This window comes from Thermobia domestica, chromosome 17 (assembly GCF_964235325.1).
Source record: "Thermobia domestica chromosome 17, izTheDome1.hap1.1, whole genome shotgun sequence".
Taxonomy (NCBI): domain Eukaryota; kingdom Metazoa; phylum Arthropoda; class Insecta; order Zygentoma; family Lepismatidae; genus Thermobia; species Thermobia domestica.
In genome coordinates, this window is record NC_137470.1 from 92,331,354 (window position 1) to 92,353,396 (window position 22,043).

The following is a 22,043-nucleotide window of genomic DNA, read 5'->3' on the forward strand; positions in this document are numbered from 1 at the left end:
GGTTAACGGATGAGGTGCAACCTATTCTTGGAACGTGCAATTGATTCAAAAAAACAGCTTCTCTAACTATTGCTTTATGGCAATCAACGTTGAAATCGTTAATGGTTAATTTCTACCATTTCAACGTTGAATGGAGGGTTAACGGGTGACATGGATCCTATCCTTGTGACGCTCAATCGATTGGTGGAAACAGCTTGTTTCTATGTCTTACTGTTTTTGTTCTGTGACGATAGCGTTAAAAGTGGAGATGGTATATTACTACCATTTCCGGATAAAATGGAAAGTTGATAAATTTAATGGAACTTATTGTTGGGAGCTAAATTGATACCAGAGCACGGCTTCTTGCTATCTGTTAAAGTTTGTGTTCTGTGGCAGTCAACGTTGAGACCGGAAATGGTTCATTTCTACCACTGTAGGTATGAACAGGGGTTAATCTATGAGATAAAATCTAGTCATGGAACGATGAATCGATTCCAAAAAACAGTTTGTCTATATTTTCTCGTTTCTTCTGTACCGTAATCAACGTTCAAAGGGGAAATGGTAATTGTCTATCACTCCTGGTTTCAATAGAGATAACGAAGTACATGAAACCTATTCTTGTGACATTGAATCGATTCCTAGAAACCTCTCCTTGCTATGGCTTACCGTTTTTGGTTATGGTGATCAATATTGAAACCGTGGATAGTAGTAGATTTCTAACACTTCCGGTTATAGTAGAAATATGCGGTTAAAAATTACGTCCTTTCTTGAGAGCAGAATCGATTGCAAAAGACCGTGTATCGTTTTCTGTTACCTTTCTGGTTCTGTGGCAATCAATCTTGAAATCGGAAGCGATTAACTTCTACCAGTTTTGGTTTTAAAAGAGTGCTGATAGATAAGATGGAACTACTAATATTCTATCGTTATTATTATTATCGATCATTGCAAACCCTATTATATCTTGGTTTCAACGTGCTGTACATAAATTATTGTGACGTAGAATAATATGTGATTTGTGTGATAAGTACGTTTATACATTGCAAGAGCTGTTTTCAGTTATTCCCCACAAACTCACTGGTATCTGATTCTAATCTGATTCAAAAGTTGTGTGATGCAGAAAGCACCTTACACAAAAGTCAAAAGCAAATATCAGTAAGCGTAAGAAACAGTCCAGCGGTTGGGGTGAATGGTCAATCAGTTACGATTCGAGTTTTGAAGCCCTGTAAGAAGGTAAGTTTCTTTTTCTTTTCTTTTCTTTTTTTTTTTTTTTTCTCTCGCTTAACTTAGCCTGGAGACTGTGAACATTTCTTTAAATAATGTGGCGTTAGCGCGAGTGGCGTTGGCAATTCCTTTTGTTTCAAATTTGATTAGGAAAGAATATCATAAGAACTGCAAATGTAAAATAGCATAGCTGAAAACAGAATATTAAGTATGATCACTATTTTATTATTAACCCCTGATTTGTAACACAAAATTATTCGTTAAGGTACTGTAAACAAATAGAATGTTTCATTTATTTCAGGTTATACATATTGAGATGGGAAAATCATAACATTTTTGTAAATGAATAATGAAATTTTAATAGAAATAATATAAATATTACCGTGAATAATAGTGATTTCTGGTGGGAGTGCTTATCATGGATTGTAGCTCGTGCACTGTTTCAAATTGCACTTTAAAGTAAGTCCCCCCTTACATAAATCTGGTGCTGAAAAGGGACGTTAAACTGCAATTAGTTAATAAATCAATCAACCTAACACAGTTAACAAATATGATACAGTACGTCGTAGAAAACTATCAGTAAAATGAAGTAGGATTATTTTTACTATTCAGTGTTCTATACACTTGGGTTCCATAATTAAAAATGTGGCAAATGTATATTGGATGATTGTGTTTGTGCACATTAGATAATCATTTAGTTTGCGTATTTACTGGATCAGTTCGATTAAGACTTAGGTAGCATTCATACTAGCATCCTGTGAGCCGCACGCGTGGGCTGCAGGTGCTAGCTTTACATTGTCTTAAATGTACGCCTTCACACACGCGCTTCGGTGCATATGAGCTGCTGTGAAGATCACCTTGCAGATAGCTGGCTCGAGTGGGCTGCTGGCGAGGAAGAAAATAACACGCAATGAGAGCCCTTCATACGTAAGCGTGAACTCAGTTGAAATGGAAAAAAGTTTACAAATATTTGATCTTGAAATTTTTTTCATTTTGATGTTACTCTGATGAATTGCACATTTTATACTATTATACAGTTCGTCAAACGAAGATCATAGACATCCTGAAGTAATTAAAAATGTTCTTTCACCTTCTCTGTTAAGGAAACAGACTGTAAAATTAACATTCTTCCAGTCTTGATCGATTTATAGTGTAAATCCACATTGTTCTGTATCTTGTATATATATATATATATATATATATATATATATATATATATATATATATATATATTGTTTTTAATGCAATTTATCTGCAAGATTAAAGCTGCAGATTCTTCTAGCTCTGGCATGGCTGTCATTTTGATATCTCGATCTTTTAAGTGGTTCAGAAGTATTCAATACCTTCACACTACAGGTTCACATGAGTGGCTCACAAGATCCTAGTGTGAAGCCAGCCTTAAAAATTAATGAACACAAATTGAAATTATATTCATATCTTCATCCTTTATGAAATACTGATGAGACCTTTCTGGATTACGGAAAGGAGATAATTTATTCTCTCACCGAAGTGAAACTAGAGGGAGAGACAGAGACAGAGAACATAACGACGTTCAGTCCCGTGTCGAATACTATTATTTGCTATGTGACGTTTTAATTTCAGGCGATTGAGTAGATAGAGTTTGATGGTTGTGCTTATCTGCATCATGTAGAAAGAAAAAAATATATCACGATAAGAACAATCTAAAGTGTTCATGTTGCCTTTGGCGTTTAGCATTTAAAAATCCAAACATTGTTTCGGAATATACGTATATCTGTTAATTCTTTTAAAATGGACACCGTAGTCTAGTGGTTAGAGCGTTGGATTCATGTCCGCGTGCTCCCAGGTTTGTTTCCCAGGCGGTGCTTTCCAATTTTCGGCGTCCACTTAGCGTCGTTTGGCAAACTGGGGAGTCACGTGAATAAAAGACGTGACGGCCACTAGGCCTAGATAGCACCTGTTAGAGACAGGGCGACGCGACACGCTGACCACATGTTCGTCGCTGGGCTAGACATAGTTCAACTAGTGGCTAACGGATGGCGTTGGAGCTGCTCAGGCCCTCAAACGGCCTGTTACGCCAAGTGATTTGGTTTGGTTTAATTCCTAAATAGTAGAGAGAATCGTGTAACATTATTTCACAAAGTGAACAAGATATTTTGCTCCACTTTGACAGTTGCAAATGTTAAGAACCTAAAGACTGTTTTGTCCTAATGGTGAACACTCCTTATCTTAAAACTAATATTAGTTTAGAATTAAACTCTTTCAAAGTTCGAAAAAAGTTACATTTCTAGACCGAGAAAACTGGTCCAATAGAGACAGTTCCCAGGAAAAACTTAATTTTCACTATACTTTTCAAGACGAAGTAGTGTTAATTCCGGGGTTTCAAGTTTTGCCTATACAACATTCACCTAATACCTCCTAGTTATGCAAACGACAATCAAAGCGATGACATAATTAATTTTCTTATTGCTTAACCTTGAAAGAAACAGAGACAAGGTTAAGCAACACAAGCCAATTCTATCATTTGTAACTTCATATCTGTCTAACCAACAGAGACCCCAGATATCTGTATTAGACCCTATATTTGAAACGAAAGGAAATTTTGTTTACAAAATATTTTGTTATAAATTCCAAGACTGTGTGATTGAACCTAAGCTAGAAAATCAAAGAAAACATGATTCTTCTATACACGGCGGCGACCAAATTACATATAGCATTCGTATTGGGTGAAGCTTAAGGCAGATATCTTGGGCACTTTTAGGAGTGAGGGTAATTATGAGACACTGCCTATGGAGGGTAATTATGAGACACCCCTCACTGATCTTCAACCACTGTAGGATAAATACAAATTAAGAGCACAGGCATTTAGTAACATCCTCCACAATGCCCTGTCTACATTTTTAAGTTTCAGTTTACAAAAGTTTGGATGTACCAATTAAAAAAAAAATCAAAAGAAATTAAATGTGCTGTTCACATTTCTCATAAAAAAACAAGAGTTGCTAAGTGAACATGCAGACATAATTTGTATGGAACGGGCCTCTCTATCCAGACTTCAACCCAACAGAACACCTGTGGACCTAGTGCACAAGAATGGGAGGAGAGCTGTCAGGACCAAACAGTTCTTGAAAACCATGTCACGGAACTGTGGCATTACTTTTGTGATACACCATCTTATTGCACGAGAGTTGTATCCAATATCCCCTTTAGACGCCAAGAAATTATTGACTAGAGATTGCTACACGAAGCATTAGTGTGTTACTTTCGTGTAAACATTTGTGTGAATTCCATTTGTTTATTTTCTCGACTGTAAGAGACTATCTTTTTTGTGAGTATATTTATTAGATACGTCAAAATTTAAAGGAACATTTACAGTTACGATGCCAGAGTTGATGTCTTGAGGGGGGGGGGGCAGGGGGTTGCAAGCGGAGCGATAGTTTTTTTTAAATATCGAAAGTAATACGAGGATAGATCAATAAGTCTTCCACGTAATGTCTTTAGAAATAAAATCCACCCTCGGAAATTTAATGTTATGTACTGTTCTTTAATAAGCTGCGCATAAAATTTCAAGTTCCTTTTCTAATAGTGTGTGAATGAACCGTTTTGCGACATTTGCTGAAAATTGAGCCTTCTGAGTAATGAGCATTGATAAAGTTCCCTTTGAAAAAATGGAATACTTGACACACAGAAAATCCATGAAGAATTGTTGAATACATTAGGTGATGTTTCTCTGTCACACTCAACTATGAAGGTACGGTGTCACGAATTCCAGGTTAGCAGAAGGTCATGTAAGGACCGGGCACCACGTTCTGGGCAACCATGCTCAGTGACTAATGAGGCAAACGTCAACAAGATTCATGACTTGTTGTGGCTGATCGGAGAGTGATTATACGCAAAATCGTAGACGACGCTAAATGGCCATATAGTACAGTCCCGTCAATATTGCTCAATGTTTTACACATAAAATATTATCAGCAAGATGGATACCATGAATGTATCTAATTATTTATCAGAAGAGACAGTGAATGGTTTGTTCCGAAGCACTTTAGGCTAGGATAAAATGTAATCCAGAGAAGGTTTTCACAGGTGATTTGTAACCATGGATGAGAGTTGGATCCATTATTTCGATCCTGAAACGAAACAACAATCTACGGAGTGGGAAGATTATAGCGTCAGTCTTCTGGGATGCTTGAGGAATTTTATTAATTGCCTGTTTGACACGTGATAATAGGGTTTAGGGTTTTAGGTGTCTGGGCTTTCGACATCGATGACCATTTAGCCCGTCACGTTTGAGGGATGACGTCCCTCGGCGAGCACACAATCCGGGGAAAAGGAAGGAAGAAAGGATTGGGGAAGGAAGGAAGCGACCTGGGACCTAGAAGTTAGGTACCATCCCGGCATTTGCCTGGTGTAAATGAGAAAAACCCAGGATGGCTGGCCTGAAAAAGCTTTTTACACTTTTTCGACCGAGTGCCCCCACCGGGAATCGAACCCGGGACTACTTCCACCGAAGACGCGAGCGTTAGCGACTACGCTACGCGGAGCCACACACGTGATGATACCACCACGGGTGACTATTACGTCAACGTAATCCGAACCTTGTGCGAAACCATTTAGAAGGAAAGAGGAGGAAAGTTATCAGGCAAGTGGTCTTCCATCAGGACAATGCTGCAGTCCACAAAATAATAATTGCAATGGCCGCCGTTCATGATGCTGACTTCGAATCGGTTCATCACCCACCCTACTCACCCGACCTGGCCTCCAGGGATTTTTTCGTATTCCAGAATTTGATTAATCACTTGTTCGGCAAAAGATCTAAGTCTAATGTCATGAGTGTAGTAGGGGAGTATTTGTACATCCTGGAATAACATTTTTAAGGCCATTCAAATATTGGAACATTTATTGTCCAAGCGCATGGAGGCCTAGGGAGATTACGTTGAAAAGCAAAATTAATCGTCTGTCTGTTCTTTCTATTCAGGCCGAATACTTATTGTTTCACCCTCCCTAAAGCAGAACATCTTTAAACTTTCTGCGACGACTTACAAAACAATCCAGTAACTTTCTGCAAGCATTTTAGTAATTGCGTAGTAAAATTATAACACAAAATTTTCAAACGCATAAAAGCAAAAACGTTTATACATTTCTATTTTCTAAACTTTATTTACTTATCGACTTTTTTATTTTGGAGAAATATACAGGGAGCGTATAGGGTTGTATAATAACTGAATAGTTAACAAATAAAGAAATCTTCACGTATATTCACTCAAAAAAGATACAGGTATTTAATTTTCTTCTTTTTTACATCTTGAAACATGACGCTGAATCATTTAAGTCTCCTTGAATCCTCCTTACAACTTCGAATGTCACCTCTTTAGACATTATTATTATTATTATTATTATTTTTCAAAAATAGGTTTAAAATGGCTGTGGTATTGCGTACCATATTTCTGACGTAAAGCCATTTTCAAAATTTCCTGTTTCCTAGTAACCAGCAGATGGTCCATTTATCTAGATGTAAGCTAATATATGTGTTGTGCCAATCTGTTCAACAGGGCGGTGAGTCATACGACCACAAGCTTTCACAAATCGTCCTGAGGTAGCCATTTTCTAAGTATAACAATCACGTTATAACCACGACGGTAGCGCTACCAAGAAATGCGCAATGGCTCAGCAAACATTCCGCCATCAGACAGCTGTCTGCTAGTTTTTCGACTCTGCTGCATGCACTGTAACACTGGCGACTGTAGCACTCGTATTGGTGACTATACATATCGCTTAGTCTTTCCTTTCGCACCTCTCAAGTTTATCGGTATATTATGATATCAAGCGTTGACTTGTTCTGAATCGTGTTTTATTTACGGAGAAGGAAGTCTTTCTGCAACCATAATTTTTATTTACAGAGTAAACAATCTTTCTGAGGCAGTAATTTTCGTCTAGAGTTTAGCCAATCTTTCTGCAACCCGCATTATCTTTCTGGGGCATTGTCGCACCGTCGCTGTTTTTCTGCTTTAGGGATAAGATATAATTTTGATATTGGTTTAGGGTGTCAAGAATAGGTTCCTTCTCCAACTTTACCTCTCTATTGAAAATGGAAGTGATATACTGTAGATGTGCCACTTCTGATTTCAATATTTGATCGACTTCAGTCGTCAATGTAAAACGAAACTTACTTTTTTTTTTTTTTTTTTTTTTTTAAATCATGATTCTTTGCATTTATCTTAGTTTGCTTTATCGTATAGAGCATTATGGAGGGTGGAACTTTTAGAAAATTACACTACTAACCATTAACATTTAAGACTACGGAATAAACGTGGAAATTGAGATTATCAAAAATTTCTCTTTAAACAGGTGTAGTATTGACCAGCTGTTCTCAGGATGGACCAGTAGAATCATGGCATTCTAATGTGAGTCCATCAGGTTTCAGTTGGGATTGGTCCTTACAGCACTCAGGTGATGGAGCAAATGGCAAGTACTGAAAAGACTAAATAGCTTCGGCCCTTTTGTTTAGACTAAATCCAGAGGCAGCGCTGTATAAGCTTTTGATGTTGCATGTACATTGTGCATGACTTGGTTTGGATTTGAAAGATTTGATAATTTGTTAAATTGGCGATAAATTTGCATAGTATTTTTTTTTTTTTTTTTTTAAATAAAGAAGTGTTATGTGAATATTTCAGAAGATATTTAAACTAACTTTATTAGTTTTGCATTTTGTATTTGTTTTCTTTACGTACCTCTACAAACTGTTTCACTAACTTCGTTAGATGTTAACGTTATGCTTGTTTGTATCTATCTAACTTTTGAATTGAGTACTCTTTGTATTAAAGAGATAACGCAAAAATACTCCATCTGTTTTACAGTTTTCAGATTGAGATAAAAAGCAGTAGCAATTCAGAAATATGAAATTGTTAGGAGTTGAATTCCTAGAATGTGCTATGAAACAAGTAGCCAATGATTTTTAATCATGATTTTAAGAAAAGTTGTAGGTAAAGAGTCAGATGCAAACGTAATGGTAACGGATGAACTGAATACTAGTGGCGGGAGAAGAAGAAAGTAGTGTATAGGGAAAGCAATTAGAGAGAAAAGATATTGATAAATTTTCGTAAGCAGAACGATTAGCAATGGGGTATACTTGATTCAGTCAACACAATACAAGAAGATATACCTGAAATTCCAAAGTAGGTCAGCAGAGGTTCAAATAGATTATGTCTTAATACAGTAGAAGTTTCGTAATAGCTGAATGAACGTGATGATTGTCTCTGGCGACGAATCTTACATCACAGCTTTGTACTGCATGACATGCATATTTAGTTGACGAACTTAAGAAGAAGGGAGAGGATAAGACATCCAATACTGAAAAAGTGAAGGATGGAGAGGCTAAAAAGGGAATATTTCGAAAACGCGAATATATATATATAAATCAACAACACTTTTAGCATAGGAACTAATGAGCGCTGAAAGCAGATTTATTGGTTAGCAGATCAAACTGCAGAAGAAGCAATCTTCTTTCTCACCTCAACATAGGCTGGTAGGCAACATGGAAATTTAAAACTTTTCTCTTCCTTGGTAGAGCTCGTTTATATTTTGATAAGACATCGTTAGTTCATCTAGATAGTCTATCCTTGATCTTGCTTTTCCTGGTTTTCCTTCTGCCTTTCCCTCTATGAACACGGTGATCCAATCGGAGTGCCGAATAAGATGGCCAAGCATGTTGTTTCTTCTTTTTCCTATTATCTTAGTGATCTGTCGACGTTCATTGGCTTCCTTTAGTACGTCTTCATTCCTTTCCCTTTTGATCCATGATATGCGCAGCATTCTGCGCTAACATCACATTTCAGATGCTTCCAGCTTGGATACTTTCAGTTTTTCTCAATGTCCACGTCTCTGATCCGTAAAGTGCCACGCTCTATACCAGCGTCTTAACAAATCATTTCCGAACATCCGACGACACATTTCTTGATGTTAGAAGTCCTCTTCTCCTATTGAATGCTTGTTTAGCCTGCGCTGTTATGGAACTTAAGTCTTTTTCACTTCTTCCGTCGTAGGATATTAGACTTCCTAAATAGGGGAACGTCTCAACGCCTTCGATATTCTCTCCCTCTAGCCATACGTTTGCCCCTTCCTGTCCTACTCTTGTGCACGTTACCACTTTTTTTTTTTAAATCTTCATTTTGCTTTTTTTTTTTTTTTTTTTTTTTTTTTTTTTTTTTTTTTTGCCAGTTGTTCGTTTAAGTTTGAAAGTGCTTCCTGCAGGTCCTTTTCGCTATGTCATCAGCAAACCTTATTGTTCTGAAAACCTGACCGTTACTTTTACGCCTTTCTCGTTTTTATCAAAGAATTCTTTCATAGCCTCTTCTATATAGACGTTGAACAGGAGAGGCAAAAGTTCACATCCTTGCCTTACTCCTTTGCTTATTCTTACTTCCTTCTGATCTCTCTCTGTAACAGCGATATGGTATATAAATTTCAATAAAAATAAGAATCTGACCAAAGTAAACACTTATTATTAATCTGTATCAATTGATAATGTATTTGATGAACGCAACGATATTATTGCCAAAATTGTAACATAGATTAGTAATAAGTGTCTGTTTTGTTCAGATTTTAATTTTATTGGAGCTACACTTTGTTCCAAAGCTAGAATATATAGCATTCATATACAGGAATGTAAATACTCGAATTAAGAAATTACATATTACTGGAGGGATGTCAAGAAGAAGGGACGGAGAGAGAGTGTGTAAGGAAACAAAATAGTACCGACAAGGGTAAAAAAGAGTATTGAACCTTGAATAATAAGTTCGAGGGAAACCGACAAAGCCAGAGAAGTATATTGCAGGAATAAATTTCAAGAGAGAGATGAGTTGGAAAGGATAGGGAGATACAAACGAATGTATTGAGAAGTTTTATCATTGAAATATATAAATAGAAAGGGACAACAAATATGACAGCAGAAAATGAGAATAGTAAGATAAGGGAAAAACGAAGTTTAGGTAGATTAAAGAAATATCTTGAGGAATCACAGGAAAGCATGACTTGACTGTGTAGTCTAAGGTGAAACATAAGGAAGGGCAACAAAAATTTACAATACTAACAATGTACGTAAAAACGTCAGTATAAGTTCAGTCTTTCTTAGTACATTTCAATATAAATTTTTCATTAAAATCAAATAAGTAATTAAACTTAGATTTCGAGCGTAACGCTTCTGAAATTCGTAACATAACCGAGTAAAGGAAGTTGGAAGTTATCACTGAAATGTCAATATAAGTTTAGAAATAAAATAATTATTATTCTTGGTATTGTTTGGAAACGTACAAACAACACTCCATAGATACCTTGGATTCCGGATAATTACAGGTTCTTTGACCTGTAGGAGGAGCATAGAGCACGAAAGTAAGTATTGCTGTTCACCTTAATAAAGCGAAGAGAATGCAAGGTACTCACTTCAAGTAGCTGCTTATTTGTCTTCCAATTTGTAACTGCTTCTTCCGTGTCTACTTTTGCACTTCCTGGATGCTACCTTCCCAACTTACAAAGTTACCTCCTTTTCCAAGATAGTTAACTTTCGTATATCTGAGTCATGCTTACTTAGGTACTTTTATGAAATTACTTGTACAGGGTGTTTCGAAACAACACCGACAACGTTTGGTAGGTGATTCCTGACACCAAGATAAGAAAAAAAATTATAGTCGAACCTGAGTGCAGAAATCCGTCATTTCGGAGTTATAGGCTGCCGAAAATATGAAAAAATGAACTTTGAAAGGATTATGGAAGAGATATTTTTGGATAGTACATATTAGTTCCTAAGTGAAGTCTTAACCCGACTACTGTAATGCAGGTCCCATAGTATTAGAGCTATAGACCTTTAAAGTTCATTTTTTTCATGTTTTCGGCAGCCTATAACTCCGAAATAACGGAGTGAATTATTGCTCAGGTTGGTCTATACTTTTTGTCTTATCTTGGTGTCAGGAATCACCTCACAAACGTTGTCGGTGTCGTTTTGAAACACCCTGTATAAGCATATTTGTATATAGGGGTGCTTCGTGTAATTGTAGCATGATGTTTGTTTCTGTTTTGTTTCCTTAGGGAAAGAATGTTATACACAGCTTGAATCATAACAGATTTTGAATAAAATTAGGAATAATTATGAATTTATTTTGAATAGTTTATAATTCTGATGGATAAATTAAACATAAATAAATAAACTTTGGAACATGGGAAAACAAGTAGGCTAGATCCTTATTATCTGAAAATTTGAAGGGAAGAAGAGAAGGAAAAATGTTTTGTATTTGAAACAGTAAAATGTCTTAAAGGAATTCTTTCCCTACTAGCCTTTGTGTTTCTCTTAAAGTGAGCACGAACCCAGAGAAATGCGGAGCTACAGAAAAATTGCTTAAGATCACATTTTGCAAAAATTGTCCTCTGTAGAGTGAATAAGAAATTGTATGAAAAAATTGAAGAAAAATACAGGAAGGGGGAGAGACACGATTGGTTTAATTATGTAAGGATAATCAATGAAAGAATTATAGAAAAAAGGAAAGGTAGTATATGTAGTATTTCTTGACTCTGAAAAGAAATTTAAATGTAAAGAAATCTAGATATTTATGCCTTGTAGTCTTCAGGAAACGAATGAATAATAATGAATGAAATCACTAAATGAACTGATAGCATGCATGTTTGTTAATGAAATGCTAATCTTGAATTCCACTTACACACCCATACTGTTAACTTATCCGTCTACGTTATGATGAGTGTTCGTTATCATCATCAGTATATGATAAAGAATATTTACATTGATTGGTGGACGCACATAATAGTAAATTTTCAGTCTTTAGAAAAAAGCACGACTGAAGTTCGTGAATTCCAATTTAAACTCCAATCAAATACTTGAAAGATTGGTGAAATTCAGTGTCACACAATCGTTTCCACCTTTTTATTTCATAGGGAAGAAGAACTTTTTCTCTTCATTTTTTCATTCTTTTCGTAGAAATAAATTTTTAAACTACATTGCTGAATTTAAGATATCTTCTCCATTTTCTTTGATTATAAAGACTTCTTTCCCTTCTTCTTTAGTTCTTTAAAACCAACAGAACGCTACGCAGTCTGGAAAAAGTTCAAAAAGGATATTTAAATTAAATGTTTAGTTTTTCGTTTCCGTTGGATTGTTTAGCTGTCAGTATGTAATTTTTTTTTACCACCTGGGACCACCAGGACATGAGTTTCAGAAGGCTATGTTGATTTTCAAGACCGTGAGGAGCCATTGCAGTATTAAAAATTGCAGGAAAATTCTAAGATATTTAATGGATATATTTAATGGATTTTCATGTTCGGTCAACGTATAATATTGGAAGTGAGAAAAAAATATTTTTAAACATTTAAAATCAGAAATACAAGAATTTAAAAACTACCGAGTTTATCTGTAACAAAAGTTGCATCGACTCTACATTTTTTGTGCCTCTTGGTGTGAATTTCATTCTAATGTTAAATATCACCTTGAGGTGTGCATAAAGATCTTCTACCGTTATTAGGTACACAGGTCTGCACATCCTAGACACAGAACCGAACATATTCTGCAAACACGGGCTCGTCCGTTCGCGTTCTCGCTATGTAAATAATCGAGCTCAGACGGAGATCTATTTCTATGCATCATTCTTCTTGAGGAGCTCAATAAAAATGGATCACTTTAAAAAGAATATGGCGAAGATTTGGTAGATGATGTCGAAGAAGTGAATGGAGATGCACTTCATTCCACGCAGATTGATTGGTACGAAATAATAATAATAATAATAATAATAATAATAATAATAATAATAATAATAATAATAATAATAATAATAATAATATAAGAATAAGAATAATAAAAGAACTACTGAAACACAGAAATAATGTTGTTGGGATCGGAAGAATTAACCACATACTGTGCAGCAGCTGAACGTGAACTAGATAACGTTCTATAACATCTTAAAGCCTTGATATCTAAAGGTTGACTTCGACGTGGGGCGATAATTATACCTCAAGGTCGTTCTTGATCTCCTGCGCATGTCTGATGACGTCTTGGTAGTTGAGAGACGACGTGATTCTGGGCAGATCTGCTGAAGTGTGAGAACCGGAAATAAATTCTAATGGAAACTCTGCCACGACTGGACAAAGAGTTTATACTAAGCTAGTAAACTTTCTGTCTTGTCGGTCACTTTGTGATTTTCCCATAAGAAAAATATAAAGTTTACCACAAATCTCCTAACTAAAAATGAGAAATATAGTTTTCAGAGTTTTCGAAGGTGATTCTTCTAAAGGGGAAAACTGATACAAATCTCCCATTTTATATTCATACAATGCAGAAGGCGAGAATTCGCTTGATTTGCAGATATGAATTCGGTATGTAAATTCATTAAAAACAAGGAAATCGTGTTACACCGCTTTAGAAAATCGTTCTATTAACCCTTTTAAATTTTGGCGTTTTAGGGTAAATTATAGACTTTGCCAGGCAGCTACAGCATAATCCCTATTTATCATAGGATCATGGTTCGTACCTCGTTCTCTTCAGAACAGAACAGCCTTTCAAACGGTACCATTCACATTTCCCTATCGTGCCCCTGAGGCGGGGAATTTTGAGAGAAATTGAGATTTTTTCTGATTTGTTTTTCTTTTAAAATTTTGAGCCCCTCTGAACCACCCTTTGTTAAGGCACAGATCACAAAATCAACTAAAAAATAGTAAGGGTGTGCTAAATGTGTATACAAAATTTCAAGCTTCTATCTTGAATAGTAAGGACGGGAAAAAATGTTTATCAATGAGACCCACAATGCCCCACATTATTTCAAAAGACCCGGATGTAACAATAACTTCCTGAGACATCCCTATTTATCCTAAGGTCATGGTTCGTACATCGTTCTCTTTAGAATAGAACAGACTTTCAAACGGTACCATTCACATATCTCTATCGTGTATTTAAGATGGGAAAATCGCGAAAATAGTTATATTTTGTTTAAAAAAATATTCATTTTTTTAACCATTTTTTCCCTCTGGATCTTCCCTGTGTTAACACAGAGATCTGAAACAAATCTGAAAAATGCTACGAGGTACACTGATTGTGTGTGCAAAATTTCAATGCTCTAAGTACAAAAGTAAGCCCGCCAAAAAATAATATCCCCACAATACCTCAGGTTCCTGTATAAAACAGAATCTTAGGTAAAAATTTCCTGAGACACCCTATTTATCCTAGAATCATGGTTCGTACATCATTCTCTTTAGAATAGAACAAAGTTTCAAATGGTATCATTCACATCTCTCCGTCATGTATCTGAGGCGGGAAAATTGCAAAAGGAAATAAATAAACAAAGAGATTTTTGTTTAAAAATATCCCTTTTTTTTAACTTTTTGTCCGTCAGGACCCCACTGTTTCAACGCAGAGATCTAAAAAAAAAAATCTGAAAAATACTACGGGTTGCAGCAAATGTGTGTGCAAATTTTCAATCTACAAGCCCACCAAAAATTATAAAAATAGGCCTTAAAAAGGTTTATTTATATATATATATATATATATATATATATATATATATATATATATATATATATATATATATATATATATATAAAAATTATAACATCATCACATCCTATATCTCGACGCAGAAAAGCGTGAAACCATACATAACGCGATCTACAATGGCTCCATGCTTGAAAAAACATACAGAAAAAAAGAGAAAAAGACCGAAGGAAAAGGCTTTTTTGGTTCTTTCTTAATCAAATAATGAAGACACTACACAACAAAAAATGAGGTGTTGAAACAACACAAAATGACTCCCACTTTAGTGTGTCATTTGTGTGTCAATTCAACACCAAGCACATCGCCTTCAGAGCATACCAGAAATAACTCCGTACTACCTGAGAGAATTTGCATTGGTATTTATTGTTTGATATGAGCAAAGCTTTGCGAAATATATTTTGCATTTATGGCAAATAACTAATAACATTCTATGTTTTCTGTAATCGGTCACAATAATATTGTTGTAAACCTGTGAATCATCTGACAACAGTTACACAGACAGCAGTGCTTCCATCTATATTCTTTATCTGTTATTCTCAGATGATTCACAGGTTTACAACAATATTATTTTGACCGATTACAGAAAGCATAGAACATTATTCTTTACTTGGCACAAGTGCCAAATATATTTCGCAAAACTTTGCTCATATTAAACAATAAATACCAATGCAAATTCTCTCAGGTAGTAACGAGTTATTTTTATATGTTCGGAAGGCGATGTGCTTGGCACTGAATTAACACCCAAGTAACACGCTAAAGTGGTAGTCATTTTGTGTTGTTTCAACACCCCATTTTAACCAATATACTAAAAATAGTATATATAATTTAAAAGGGTTAAAGAAAAGGGGAACAATTTCTGTAATTCAAAGTTCCTATTCTTTATTCCGAAAATGTCCAATAAGAGACTTTGCTTTGATTTGAGGTGTGAAATTTGTTACATAAAATCTTATGAGGATAAGTTAAAACTAAGGGAATACGTGCTTAGAACTTTGGAAAATTCTACTTCTGATGAGGAAGAGGGGGCTGTCGGACATAAGCTCATCGGCAAAAAGCTCACCTGCAGTCTTATATTACAGGGGCGGACAAAAGCTCGCCGATAGCAAACATAAGCACCCTTGAGGGACTTGTAATAAAATTCACCGAATATTGATTTTAGGCTTTGGCTACTTCCCAAGCAGAAAATGGAGCTACTATGTTATATCACTTATCAGGTATAAATAATAATAATAATAACATTGCCGAGTTGTGTTATATTAAACGTGGGCAGACCAGGAGGAACTTGTAATAAAATGCCCTGGATATTAAAATCTAGCCTTTGACTACAATTACAAATAGGCCAAATAACTCAGTAGAAAGTAGAACTACTAATGTCGTATAGCAGTTATCAGATATCAGAATAAAATAGGGATGTTGCAAGTTTAATGTGTTAAGCATAGACGACAGTAGGCCTAATTTTGGCCCTGTAAATTTTGGAACAAAATTTTTCTTATAGGCCGGACAATTCATCACTGCATTAAAATAATTCATGATTAGGCATGAATTTTTACATAATAGAATTTGCTTGCTAACAGGATTGGTGATTCTTGTTTCTGACTTTTACGAATTCATCATACTCAAATGTATTTAGGCCTTGCTTTTTAGTGCTGCCGTCGTGCTTGCAGACCAACACTCAAACAAATCTGTTTCTTATTTACTAACACTAAGCTTTATTGGTTCATAAGTTGTTGTTTTTATTAAATAAGAAAGAGATTCTTTGATAAGTATTGGTCTGCAAGTATGATGACAGCCTTAAGACTTGAACTCTGTAACATCCTTAATATTTTATTCTGATGTCTGATAACTCCTATATGACGTTAGTCATATAGCCTATTTTCTATTGAGGAACTAGGTCTACTAGTAGTCAAAGCACAGAATTAAATATCCGGGGCATTTTATTACAAGTTCCTCAAAGCCCCCCACGTCTACTAGTCAAAGTCTAGATTTTAATACCTCTTCATACGCATCATACGCTTTTCTAAAGGAAAATGAAATATATCTCAGATACTTTCAGCCATAATGGGGAAAAAAATAATGAGATATTCTTTCGCCAAAATTTCGTTTACCAATATTTCTGAGCTGCAAAACATCTTGCACCAAAAGTTTCAGCACAGGGGAGGGGGTTGGATTGCTTTCTTCAGCAAAAGAAAGTAGTGTTCTTTTGTTTGTTCAAATCTGTTTTCAATTTATATTTTAATATTGAAAATCTACTTCATATTAATATTCAAAGTTTAGTTTTCATTTTTGTCATATTTTCCGTTTTCCATTTTTCCCTTGCTTAGTTATTTTATTCAGGTTTATTTTCCTTTGCAATTAAATTAGTTAACCTATAAATGTAATTGGTTACCAGTATTGTTTTCGTTATTGCATTAATTATCTTATAATACAATTATATTATTAGTGGTGAGCTTATGTCCGCGACCCGGAAGAGGGATAATGTATACAGTGTTCACATTTCCTGTTTTATATGAAATTTTATTGTCCCTTGCGAACAACGAACACCTATGCTAGTCAAAGTGTGTATACATTGGCATACCATTTAAATGATTTCCCCAATGTTACAAGTTCCAAAATTGAATGAGTGAAATACTGACTTTTTACTAACAGAATTCCTAAAATGAAAAATAGTAATATGAATGGAAATTATTATATCAAAATTGTTACATCAAGTAGAATATCACGCTAATTTTCGCCTAAATATGAAGAAGTTCCTACACTAGATGTTTACTTTAATTACAGTTTAAATACACAAGAGAATACTATTTCCGTGTATATTAGTAAAATCTTAACTGCTTCATGTAATCAATGGAAAATCAGTTACTTATTGTGGAAAGAATTAGTGGACATTCTTTTTGAGAATTGTAGCCCCCTCCAGTGGCTAGCGGCTAGAGCGGTCACCTTTGGTGTAGGTAGTCTCAGGTTCGATTCCTAGTGGGAGAGTTTTAATAATTTGAACGAATGATGGTCCTTCGGAATCTGCCTTAAATATTCCAGGTTCACCACATGCTGCGTCGCTTTCGTAAAGGGGGGCAGTTATTAAACCAACAAACTTTCTGCTTGGAACATAGGCTTGTTGAAATACAGTACATTTCTAGTATGTTGTGTGCGATAGATGAAGAAATACGTTATAGCATATTTAATACATAGTGTTATTATTTTAATCATATTTCCTCATCATAGATATTCGGCCATTATTGGCAGGTCACTTGCTGCAACGGACAAGCTTCTAGCGCCGCTAACCATATATGTGTAACAGGATGCGGAAAAAATCTAGGGATGGGCACAGCGAGTTTTCATAGAAACTCGATTCGACTCCAAATAGACATCTTTGAGCTCGACTCTCGGCTCGAAAATTTTCCTCCAACTTGACTCGAATTTGACTCGAGTTTCGCGTCGAGTCGAGCCAAATCGAGATAAATGCTGTTTGTAGTTTCAAGTACTTTTTTCAAAGATTCTACATAGACAATATAATTATTATCAATGATACTTACTACTGCAACTTTTATTATTATTATTATTATTATTATTATTATTATTATTATTATTATTATTATTATTATTATTATTATTATAACAAGACAGTGTATAAACATGGAAGATAGGCGGTTTGTAGCTGAATGCTAAAAACTAGTTGACTGTTATCCTCAGTAGTCGTGAAGTGTAGGAGGCAGGGACATCGTTCACGAGGTTCTGGGTTTTAGTTCCGGAGGAGCAAGTATTCGGGCTCGAGCCAAAAATTGATATACCTAAAAGTTATAGGGCGCCGGTTAAACATGTTCAAAACTGTTCGGCCCGGCTTTAGGTTGTTCAACGGCTCGAGTTGCTCGACTCACAGCTCATTCACTATCGAGCCGAGCCAACAGCTTACCCAACCTAGGCAGCTCGAGCCGATGGCTCACCTGAACCGAGTCGGTGGCTCATTCCAACCGTGCCAGGTCGAGCTGTTCGCTCAGTTGAACCGAGCTGAGCCGGTTAACATCACTACCCGGGTTGGGATTCTGCTTGGGCTCAAAACTTCGACCGTGCAGATCTCAGCCTTGCGTCTTGTTAATCGAGACGAGACGAGATGTGAGCAGTGTCTCATCTTGTGAGCAACACTAAAAATATTCCACATTACTGCTTACATTTCTCATGGCTTTCGCTTTCCAGTCTAATTAGACAATGATTTCAAAACGAGCTGAACGAGCGAGTCATTTATCAAACTCGACTCGGCTCGAAATTCGACTTGAATTCGGTTCGAGTTTCGAGTCAAGTCAAGTTTTAGTTCGACTCGTGCCCATCCGTAGAAAAAGTCTCGGAACGGTCTAGTATCTCTCGAAATATACATATCAGCAAAACAAACAAAAACACATTTCAAATAATTTTGAAAAAGCTATCCAATGATACCAAACGCAACACCTCCTATCCCTGCCCCTTTCAGAGGTACGGAGGATAAATTTAAAATTTTAAATGAAAACACCCATTTCTTATTGCACTTTTGGATTTTCGAGAGGAAGGGACATTGATTTAACTCACAATTGAAAACAGTGCCTTCACGGATGGCGCTTGAATCGACACACACACAAAAAAGGGTACCTAAACATTATGAAAATGCGAATTGTGAGTCCCGTATTCTGTGGCCATATGATTAGCATTGTGGACTGCGGAGCTTAAGGTCCTGGATTCGATCCCCGCTTAAGTAACCTTTTTTCTTTTGTTGTTTGTCCAAATAATGAGCCTATACGTTTTAATTTCAATTAGTACTTTATTCAAGTTGCATACAATACAAATTTCGATAATTGTTTTGCAAACTACCTTTATGAAGTGGTTCTTAGTAATAGGATTATTAGGGTTAGAGTTTATAGGGTTATTTACAATAAAAAGGCTTGTGTATTTTCTAGCAAGTTGATAAATTATGGAAAGAATACATCATCGAAGTTAAAATGTATGAATTCATTATTTGGGTACAAAAATACACAAAAAATGTTACTTCGCGTGGGAATCGAATTGAGGACCTCTGACTCTGCAGTCCAGTACGCTAACCATATGGCCACAGAACATGGGACTGACAGTTCGCATTTTCATAATGTTGTGGTACACCCCTTTTCTGTATGTGGATTCTTGCGCTATTCGTGAAGGCAATGTTTTCAATTCTGGGTCAAATCACATTTCCTTTTTCTGGAGAATCCAAATGTACAATAAGAAATGGGGGTTTCCACTTAAAATTTTAAAGTTATCCCCGTACTCCTGAAGGGGTGGGGATAGGGGGTTGCGTTTGCTATCGTTAGATAGTTTTTTCAAAACTAATTAACATGTGTTTTTGTTTGTTTTGCTGATCTGTATACCTCGCGAGATATTGGACGGTTCTGGGGCCTTTTCCGCGCCCTGTATATACTACTAGCTGAAATCCGTCCTTTGCATGGGGAGAGTATGTTTATAGGAAATATTTGAACCCCCTTATGATACAAATTTCAATGAAAGTGTAATTATAAACACCCATAGGATACTCTATTTTTTGGCATAAAGTTTAAACTCCTCTCCCTCCTTAGGACACGGATTTTAATAAATGGTACATAATGGAAACCTTGAGGCAGGAACTATGTTCCAGATGCATTTCAAACGGGTAAGCGTTTCCCGTGATGCGATTAAAAATAACGTACGTCCATTCTAATATAGTGAAAAATACATTAAAAAATAGTGTATAAAGAAATTGCACCTTGCTCCCTTAAACCAGAATTTTGGAAAATAGTGTGTCACGTGTACGCTTATTTGTAATGAGGAGTTTACATACAAATTTTCACCTTCCTAACTACAAGGGCTCATGAGATACTATGGTTTCTGCATTACTTTCGAACTCCATACTCCTTTGGGACACGCCTTTTAATGAAAGTGGTGATTGAAACGTAGTTCGAGGTAGATACTAAGTATGTTCCAAGATTCGTTAAGGGGGCGCGGTGGCTCAGTGGTAGAGCGTTCACCTCCGGTGCTTGGGGTCCCTGGTTCGATCCCTGCTCGCGCCGTGTGGACTTTGTGGTGGACAAACACCATGCTCGTGGGTTTTCTCGGAGTTCTCCCGTTTCCCCCCACTTTCTCCATTCCACCATTTCACTCATCTCGCATCATCACCGTCTTCTTTAGCCTAACCGGCATAACCGTGGGACGTAAAACTTAAAGATTTCATTTCGTTTTTCCAAGATTCGTTAAGAAGTTTTCAGCTACTTTCCTGTGATGTGATCACAAACAACAGAGCTTTCAAAAGGGAGGAAAAATTACAGAAAATGCCTCTTTCCTCTCAAAACGGGAATTTTTTAAATGCTGGGACATGTTTCCGCGTACTTTTGACGAGGAGTTTATATTAGAAGTTTCATCTGTTTAACTTCATGGATTTGTGTTGTACTCTGTTCTGGGAAAAACATTTGAATCCCCTTTACCGCCCTTAGCATACGTGTTTCAAAAAATTACTTTCTTGTTCTTCATTAACGAAAGAAATTTTCTGTCCAAATCTTACATTCCTAGATGTATTAATGTGGCCTGATTTTTCAGTGAATTGCTTTCACTCTTCCATACAATCATACATATTGCCACCTTGCCCTTCCAAGGGTGGAGTTTTCGAAACGCTGAAATACTTATTTCTCTTATTTTTAATTAAGAGTTTTACATCTCCAACTTAAGCGAATCCTTAATGCGTTTTCGGAATAAATACTAGGAAATCTTAATGTTATACAGGGTGGCCACGAAGTCCCGTTACCCCTGAAAATAAGTAACATAAACCACTAAACGTACGTAAATAACTACACGGAAAGAACTGAATGACATGAACAACAATGCTTTCGAGAAGTTTTATTGAGATAGGAAACATTAAGTATGCAAAAAATCAGTCTGTCGACCGTCATTCTCATGACAAAGGATGACGACATGTTTCTGCTCGTGTGAACGGCCTGCCACTTCTTCCCTTATTCTTCTCACTTTCTGTAGCGAATAGTTTCTGTTCTCATCGTAAAAGTGTTTGTTTCGGAGCAGGATCTCGAGCAGGATCTCGTTGAAACCTTGTCCGAAAGTCTGCACGCACTTCTGCCAATGTCTTACCTGGGTGGTTTCTCCCATGCACTCAACAACTTACAATAGGACGTTCTTGAATACTGGAACTGGAACTATCAGCCATCTTTCACACAATCTGAAACAATGGAAAACCTTACATTAGCATTTATAAAGGGGTAACGGGAAAACTTACACTAGCATTTATCCAGAGGGAACGAGACCTTGTGGCCACCCTGTAGAAGTTGTCCACCTTACCCATTTAAAACTGGTATTT

The 22,043-nt window shown here is 36.1% G+C and overlaps 1 protein-coding gene across 11 annotated transcripts in view; it reads left to right on the forward strand.

Annotated features, from left to right (window-relative positions):
* The window catches only part of LOC145673876 (uncharacterized), a 254,260-nt gene that overhangs the window by 135,115 nt on the left and 97,102 nt on the right, over positions 1–22,043 (forward strand). For 10 of the 11 annotated variants that reach the window (XM_081743658.1, XM_081743659.1, XM_081743654.1 and 7 more), the window contains one exon: positions 7,525–7,641. The exons of the other annotated variant lie outside the window; for it this stretch is intronic. In XM_081743658.1, coding sequence (XP_081599784.1) covers positions 7,525–7,641 — 117 coding nt within the window. The remainder of the gene's footprint in view (positions 1–7,524; positions 7,642–22,043) is intronic. 11 annotated transcript variants of the gene reach the window in all.